This window comes from Choristoneura fumiferana, chromosome 16, assembly GCF_025370935.1.
Source record: "Choristoneura fumiferana chromosome 16, NRCan_CFum_1, whole genome shotgun sequence".
Taxonomy (NCBI): domain Eukaryota; kingdom Metazoa; phylum Arthropoda; class Insecta; order Lepidoptera; family Tortricidae; genus Choristoneura; species Choristoneura fumiferana.
This window is the reverse complement of record NC_133487.1, coordinates 18,690,199-18,698,764: the sequence shown is the minus strand read 5'-3', so window position 1 is coordinate 18,698,764 and position 8,566 is coordinate 18,690,199. Positions and strand designations below refer to the sequence as shown.

Genomic DNA, 8,566 nt, shown 5'->3' with positions numbered 1-8,566 from the left:
ACAAAAATATTCATACTCGTATTAATCAGTTGCTGAAAAAGTATTACAGTTAAAACTTATCTATAGTGAAAAAAATGTCTACTTTAATATTTTTCTATAAGGATTATTAATGATAAAATAACACTTTCTACTCTTAACTGAGTTATTGATCTATTTACAATTTAAGCTAGTAAACCTAAAATACATGTCTTGTATTTTTGGATGGGTATAACATGATAATATGGTAAAATTAGAATGGTGAATTTCTGCAGTCAGAATATGCTTAGCCTCGTAAAAGGATTAGGTTTGATCAATTACAATTACCAATTTTACTCAAAACGAAGACACTAATAAAGTGGACTTTATAACATCACATCAAATTAACTTTTGATTGACAAGAAATTGTCATTTGGCGTTGACGCATCTTGAAATATCTTTTGCCAAAAGGCGACTACGTCTTCGTCGACGTTTGTGCCCAAGATTAGTTTGTCGCTAATATCTAAGTGATTATTTGAGTAGTTACTGTACTCAGGCCACTTCACACCCAGTGAAGAATCAGGAGTTGGATTCCTGGAAAAGATAATTTTATCATGATTAAAAGAAGATTATGACTAGTGATCAAAAATATTGCCTTAAAATAATCAGAATCTGTTGATACGCTTTTGCAATTCAATCAAGAAAACTCAATAATTGTGAAATGAAATACGATTATAAAATAATTCACAATTATGGCTTACCCGAATTTTGCAAAATTAGTAAAAACTTTACACGACAGTTTGATCATGTCATATGTCTGGCTATTTGTATCCAACTTCAAGTTTAGTTGCTTTGGATCAAAGAGATATACCATGTCATCTAAATGACTAGCTCCTGCGATTCCATATTGCTGGCCAGGCAAACCATAAATGTTTCTATCGGACAGGCAACAAAATCTGTAAAAGTATCTTCTAGATTTACTAGATTTTGAGAGGAGATGGATATACTTCTTGATAGGATAAATAGCTTTTTCTGTCATATACGTCACAATTCCCCTGACACATTGTTCATTTAAGTCCTTGTCTCCAAAATAGCGATTGAAAGCTCTTTGAGAAAGTTCTGAAACTTTATCCGGAGTACTGTTGGTAACAATGCTCGCAGGAAGAAAAAGATCTGGAGTTTTGCTAAATGAGTCAACCCAAGTTTTTGCAAATGTTGAAATACCTAATATACCTTCTTCGTTCGTATACCCTATCATTACATCTATGTCTTTGCCTGCACCTTTCGTCAGGAGATCTAATGGATTTTCTACTAAGAATGCGTCTTGCCCTAGCCTCTTTTCTACAGTTGGGCCGAACTGATTGACTCTCCACATGTAATTTGTTTTCTCTTCATAATCGTTAAGAGCTATTTGAATATTAACAAGTTTCTCCACTGGAACATTTTGAAGGAATTTCTGAAGTTTAACGGGATCTTCAGTATTTATTCCCAGTTTTCTACCGAGAGCAAAGGCTCGTTCTAGGGGTCGTTCTGTCATCGCCCATTCACTGAACGCAGTTCCGCTCATTGTTAGTGCTCTATTGAAGAGTCCATTAGAAAGGGGCGATATGACGTGAAGTGAAGTGGATGCTCCACCAGCACTTTGACCAAAAACTGTAATGTTACGAGGGTCACCACCAAACTGGTTAATATTATTTTTAACCCATTTCAATGCTGCCACTTGGTCCTTCATTCCCGCATTACCAGGCACATCTATTGTATCCAAACATAGAAATCCCAATACGTCAAGCCGATAATTAATCGTCACTAAAACTACATCATGCTCAACTAGAAAATCTGGTCCGTAATTATCATCATTTCCAGATCCCAATTTGAACCCTCCTCCATGAATGAAAACCATGACTGCGAACTGTTTTTCAGGCTTTAGATCTCTTGTATAAACGTTTAAATATAGACAGTCTTCGCTTCCGGGGCAGATCTGGTTTTTCAGCAAGTCGAATTGAGGACATACTGGTCCGTGTTCAGTTGCTTTTCTAATGCCTGTCCAAGAACCAGGTGGCTGGGGTTCCTGGAACATAATTTGTAAAAGATAAGTTTTAGCGTACACTCTATTATTTATTCGCCATAAGTTTTAATCAATGATAAAATCTGCCATCCTTCATGCAAATGCTTGATAACATGCGTGATTGAATCAGGTGTTACATTACAAAAATCCATATCCTACTTCCTTATTCATGAACATGAATCATAAAGTTTTGCGTCCACAACTTCTATTGTAGCAAAGGTTTTAATTCACGTCTCTGTAGTTATTTTGTATAACAATCATAATTCCTAATTCAATCATAATTACCTTGAATCGCCATCTTCCAACAGGTGGTGCTGCATACGGTATGCCCTTGAAGCTGTAGTAGGTTCCATTCCCTGTGATCAGCAGTTTTTTCTCTCCTTCCAGCCATCCTTGTTGTATCAACACTCTCAAACTTTTGTTAACCATTTTATTAAAAACTGTATTTGATTGATTTATTATCACTTCACACTCACACTACTGGAGCACGTCGTAATATTAATAATGGTAGATGTTTAAATTGAAAATGTTTATCGCATTAATAGATAGTTCATGACAGAAATGGAAGCGATATCTGTGATAACTATGATTGTTACAAGTGATATTTTAACATTAACAACACCTTGAATATTTTATTATTTGAATATGTCAATATTATTGATCTTGTGAAACACAGATAGGCACAGAAATGCTCAGTAACACATACATTAGTTATTTGTATAGGGATATATTTAAGTCGTATGGGCACTATATTTGTTTATCAACAATGTTTATTTTCGGTGACCGAGCACGTCTAACAATAGCTAGAGACCAACTATAGCAACATCATGATACATTCTGTGGTCATTTCGAAACCGGTTTTTATAATCGATGGCGAGTCTCCCAAGCAAACAATTAAATATGAAACTAACGAAATAGTTATAAGCTACGTAATAAAAACTGGTCAAGTGTAGTTGGCCTCGCGCACCGAGGGTTTTGTGCAAATTTATAGGTACGTGAAATCATACATTTGGGATTCGAAGTCACTAACTTTACGCTTCAGAAGACCTTTCCCCTCAAGTTTTGCTGCCAAAGCAGACGTTTTTTTTATTCGACTGGATGGCAAACGAGCAAGTGGGTCTCCTGACTAGTCTCTTTATTCCGTGGTTTTGACTGAAACTGCATATCTGGTTATTGGGATATAGATAGACAAATTCAAAAGAGATGAATAAAATTATATATTTTTTTACGATAATGATCATAGTAACAAGGTGATGAACTTAGAATTCAACTCCAGCTGCATCGAATATAGTCTTCCAGAACGCTTCTATTTGAGAGTGCAGGGACTGGCCAATGGTCACAGTTTCGGTTATGTCCCCATAACTCTTTGTGGTGTTGTCATAGGTCGGCCACGTCGGCAGAGATGCATCAGGGGTTGGGTTGCTACAACAACAAAAAAAACAAAGATGATGATCATTAATAAATACATGGAACTCTCTTGTTCTAGAATTTATTATTTAGGGTTTTTTTTTACGATGTTTTTACTTAGAAATAGCCGCTTCGTCTCCGTGATAAATAAAAAAATAGCCCAACCGGCATATATAGAAACTCCCTATACCATGAATATGTATATATAAAAAACTCTAATAATGGTTCTCTACCTAAGTTACGGTTTTTAGCTCTAGTGGTAAAGTATTAACGTTATCAGTGAGCTATGTAACTGTTTTATTAGACAGGAATGTTAAATACGTACCCATATTTTGCAAAATTAGTGAAGACTGTGCAAGCCAGTTGAATCATTTTATATCCTTTGTTGTTCTTGTCAATCGGCACGTTTGCATAGTTGGCATGGAAGAGGTACATCAAGTCTTCCAAGTGGCTTGCACCAATAAGCCCATATTTAGCACCAATAGCGCCATAAATGTTTCGCTCAGAAACACTAGAGAATCTATACAAAAATGTTTTGTTATTGTCATTTTTTGGTAATTTTCCTACGAACCTGTGAATATCGTATATGAACGAAGTATCAGAGACGTAGCCAACAAACTCTTTCATGATCTCCACATTGATTGGTTTCTTACCAAAATAATGATCATGAATTTTTTGAGAAAGTTCCAGAATCTTGTTCGGAGTACACTGATAGAGAAGTTTTCTTGGCACTAATATCTCTGGGTATCGGTTATACTGTTGCAGCAACCCGTGTTCCATAGATGGTATTCCGAGAAGAGATTCTTGACTCGTATACCCTATTAACACATCAACTGCATTAGTTTTTCCTTGTTTCAACATTTGCAAAGGTTCATCTTTAATAAAATAATCTTGTCCAAAGTCTTTTTCAACCACAGGTGTAAAATGGTACATTTTAAAAACGTTGTTGGCCTTTTCTTCAAAACTCATTACACAAGGATTAGTAAGGATAAGTTTTTCTGTTGGAACGCTTTGCAGAAACTCTAGTAGTTCAGCTGGATCGTCAGTTTCAAATCCTAATATTTTGCCGAGAGTAAATGCTCGCTTAGCTGGCTGAAAGGCCACAGACCAGTCGCACAAAGGGACACCACTCATCGGAATGGACCTTTTGAATAATCCCTTCGACAGCGGAGATAAAATATGGAGGGCAGCTGAAGCTCCTCCAGCGCTCTCTCCAAAAATCGTTACATTAGAAGGATCACCACCAAATTTGCTTATATTCCCTTGCACCCATTTTAGAGCTGCTACTTGGTCTTTTAATCCAGCATTTCCGGGTACGTCTTTGGTGTCCAGGCAAAGGAATCCAAAGGCTTCTAATCTATAGTTGATTGTTACAAGAACCACGCCGTGTTTTACTAAGAAATCTGGGCCATAGTGGGAGTCGTTTCCAGAGCCGCTTCTGTAGCCTCCGCCGTGGATGAAGAACATTACGGGCATCAGAGTCTTTGGCTCGAGGTCTGGTGAGTACACATTGAGGTATAAGCAGTCCTCATTGCCGAGGTTCAGTTCTTTAGTGAATATGTCCTCTTGGGGACTCACTGGGCCATGTTCAACTGCCTTTCTTACGCTTTCCCACGAGACGGGTGGTTGAGGCGCCTGAAGAAAAATAAAGACAATTTCATTACATTGGTATGACATAGGAGTATTGATCATTTTATAAAATCTCTTAGGAAGTCTTCATCCTTCAACTCGCCCATATACGGCCTACTGCCAGTCACAGGCCTCCTCCCAGAAAAAAGGCTTGGGCTATAATTAAAAAAAGAAAGAGAAACTTCAAAATATAAACTCTAATCTATGAATAGTATGGAACATAAATCAGTTCAAGTAAATTGTGCAGTGGTAGGTATTGCTTAAGATGAAATATCCGCCTTGCCACGGGTAATCTAGACTGACCTTAAACCGAAGCTTGCCCACGGGTGGGGCTGCGTAGGGTATCCCCTTGAAGCTGTAGTAGTGTCCATCCTTAGTCACCACCTCGCGGCGGTCTCCTTCCAGCCAACCCTGCTGTACCTGCACTTTCACCATTTTAGATCTGGAAGAAAGAACATCCCGATGTTTATTATTTGATGTATGTATATTTAACCCTAGACGCAAAAAGAGAGGTGTTATAAGTTTGAAGCCAACCAAACTAGGTCGTGCTGAGTCACTGACTTCGAGCTAGTAGGTACCTAGAAAAATATCTTCAAGGGTTTTGTAGTCGGTTCCATTTTTTGTTATTTTTTTAATTTTTGGGGTCGGTTTTACTTTTTGTTAAAAAAATTCTTTATACATGTTGCGTTATGCATAATAAATTCGTCGACTTCAAGTCTTGGTAATAATTTGAAAAAAATGACGATCAATTTTTCAATCAAACTTGGGTAATCCTTCGCAAAAATATTAGAAACTAATTTAATAATTTTATGACTATATCTTTATAACTATATATTGTATCTTATTTAATTGTTATTTTATTCATATCATATTTTTATATTATTATTAATCTCATTTATACCTTCAACAATTTCAATAAAAATTCTTATAGGTAACTGACAATATCTTAATTATGATGTATACATTATATTGAATGAATAAATAAACAAAACTAAACTATAGGTATGCACAGTCATACATAATACATGTCGCAATAAGATTATTTAACAATAGATAATATCCTCTTATCCTAATCGTTTAATCACACTTAATAATAATGCTTGTTAGCTCAAGTACAATTTTTACAAAAACGGTATTAAGATAACAGAAATATTTTTTAAATGTAAGAATATCATAATAATATCTAGTATACTTATCCGAATGGATTTAAAACGCCCTTGTGTTTTGCTTTGCAAGAGAGATCTATAATCTGTACTGTTTTACGTACGATATAATACTGCCCCGTTTTTCGTCGGTGTATGGAACTGATAATGAGTAAAGTAATAAATAAACAATGAGACAATGGCTAATAAGAACCATCACTAGAAAACCTGCTTTCAAATAAAAAAAACCGCATTCAAATCGGTCCACCCATTTAAGAGCTACGTTGCCACAGACAGACACACATAGCGGTCAAATTTATAACACCCCTCTTTTTGAGTCGGGGGTCAAAAAAAGGCCATAGTCGGGTTTCCATAGTGTCGGGCCCTTACATCAAATGGGCTCGAGTTTTATTTGTGAGTACCTCCATAGGGAAGAATATTTATGCTGAGTATGAACATCCTACTTGTGACAGTTTTTGACAAAAGTACTTATGATTTTTTTGAAAAGGTTTTTTAATGTATTTGTTTTTGGGATGTACCTATTCAAGCGATTAGCTTCAAAGTTTTGATAAGAAGTACCGCCTAGAAAATTTTGATATTTAATACCTGCTTAAATATCAAAAATTTCTAGGCGTAGTAGGCTCATGAATGGCCCATTTTATGAAAATAATCTAGAGGTGTCACTACTTCACAAGCACATAAAAATGATTTTTTTATTTGTTTTTTTTTTATATGACAACTAGTACGTATTAGTTTTTTGGGTGACGATGCATGTATTATATATAAAGAACATAGTTTAAAAAATTTATGATTGGTTATTTGGAGTCTTTTTGTATTTTTTATTTCAACTCCAAATTTGTTACTTTTACGGGTATCCCGTGAAACCATATCAAGGACAAGCGGTGTCCAGCGGTGGTGTAGGGGTTATAGCACGCAGCAAGGATTGCTGAGGACCTGGGTTCGATTCCCAGCGCTGGTCTCTTTTTCTGGTTTTTCTGTGCATCCATGTCTCAGTTTGTATTTTCGATATGGTTAAAAAATTTAAGCAAATCGCTGGAATAGATCCCGCGCCGAAAAACGATACTAAAAAAATCTCGATAAAAATCATAAGTCAAAAACTGTCACAAGTAGGATGTTCATACTCAGCATAAATATTCTTCACTATAAGAGGTATTCACAAAAAAAACTGATCCCATTTGATGTAATGGCCGATTTACTATGGAAACCCAACTATTGTTAAATATTTATCTGCTCGTTTTGTTCTGGCCTCGGGCGACCTCAAGGCTAGTAATTACCTCTCTCAAATACCAGGAATAGCAGTTCAAAGGGGTAATGCGGCTAGTGTCCTGGGGTCTATGCCTGTGGCAGTAAGTCTTGACAACGTTTTTGCTTTGTAGTTTTACTTTATAATAAAGTTTTCAAAGTCACGCACTTATGAATGTCAAATAAATCTACCACCGATTTAAGTCTATAACTGTATTTTATAATATTTTTATAGTTAATTGTAATGTGAACGTATTATTTAAACAAACTGATACAAATCGCGAATTATTTACTTTAGTTTATTTGAAATAGAAAAAATAGAGTAACAAAACACAGTCTATTAAAAATATGCACAGTACGTACCAATCCACTGGCTGCTCACAGACGACTAAATTATTAAATTATGGTATCTTGTTTTAGGTATTTGAAGTTGTATATCTAGTTGAATAATTTAAATTTTAAATACACCTGCCTACATAAAGTGCCTCCTCATGACTATCCATTTGATGATAACATTTCAACCGCTTGTTTTGTTATTATTACTCACTGACCACATTCACTGACATTAAGTTCAAGGTGTCTTACCTCTAATAGCATGATTTAGGCCGCCTTTACACATGTGAGTTATTTCCGTAATAGTTATGTAAGTTACTTACGGTTGCATTTACACTTAAAATACACTTACAGTAAATAATGCTTATGTAAATTTTGTGATTTTTAAGTTGCGTAAATTATTACACGTCCATTTTTTTAAAATTATTTTATTGGCTTACAAAAAACCAGCAACTAAACTGCCGTTTCATTAGCGTCAAGTTCAAGCGGCTTTGTAAAATGTAAATAAATAATGGATTAAAATAGTTAAATTATTAATTTAATTGTAATATTAAATTACTTACTAAATGCTTGGTCACTCTGCAGTAAAAGGTGAGTGGGTTTTAATTAAAAATGATTGTAACTGATCCATTATTATCAGTTACTGAAGGTGTCGGGTCCTGCTTCCGTTTCCCGAATCATCCTGATTCATCACACCCACCATTGACCTGCTCTGCAGGTTTGTGCAGTATAGTATAACTTTAGTTAATTACTTTTTACTTTACTTACTTAA

At 35.4% G+C, this 8,566-nt stretch overlaps 3 protein-coding genes across 3 annotated transcripts in view; 1 reads left to right on the top strand and 2 right to left on the bottom strand.

Moving 5' to 3' along the window:
* Window positions 1-8,566, top strand: part of gogo (thrombospondin-1 like protein golden goal) — a 533,136-nt gene that overhangs the window by 142,397 nt on the left and 382,173 nt on the right. The gene's annotated exons all lie outside the window — the stretch shown is intronic.
* Window positions 107-2,814, bottom strand: LOC141436376 (juvenile hormone esterase-like). Its single transcript, XM_074099322.1, has 3 exons — window positions 2,306-2,814; window positions 717-2,023; window positions 107-549 (listed from the first exon to the last, which is right to left on the bottom strand). Exons 1-3 carry the CDS (start codon window positions 2,447-2,449, stop codon window positions 360-362), a joined length of 1,641 nt encoding a protein of 546 aa, XP_073955423.1. The 5' UTR covers window positions 2,450-2,814; the 3' UTR covers window positions 107-359.
* On the bottom strand, window positions 3,222-7,991 carry LOC141436378 (juvenile hormone esterase-like). The gene is made up of 4 exons (XM_074099324.1): window positions 7,825-7,991; window positions 5,360-5,498; window positions 3,753-5,062; window positions 3,222-3,442 (listed from the first exon to the last, which is right to left on the bottom strand). Exons 2-4 carry the CDS (start codon window positions 5,489-5,491, stop codon window positions 3,280-3,282), a joined length of 1,605 nt encoding a protein of 534 aa, XP_073955425.1. The 5' UTR covers window positions 5,492-5,498; window positions 7,825-7,991; the 3' UTR covers window positions 3,222-3,279.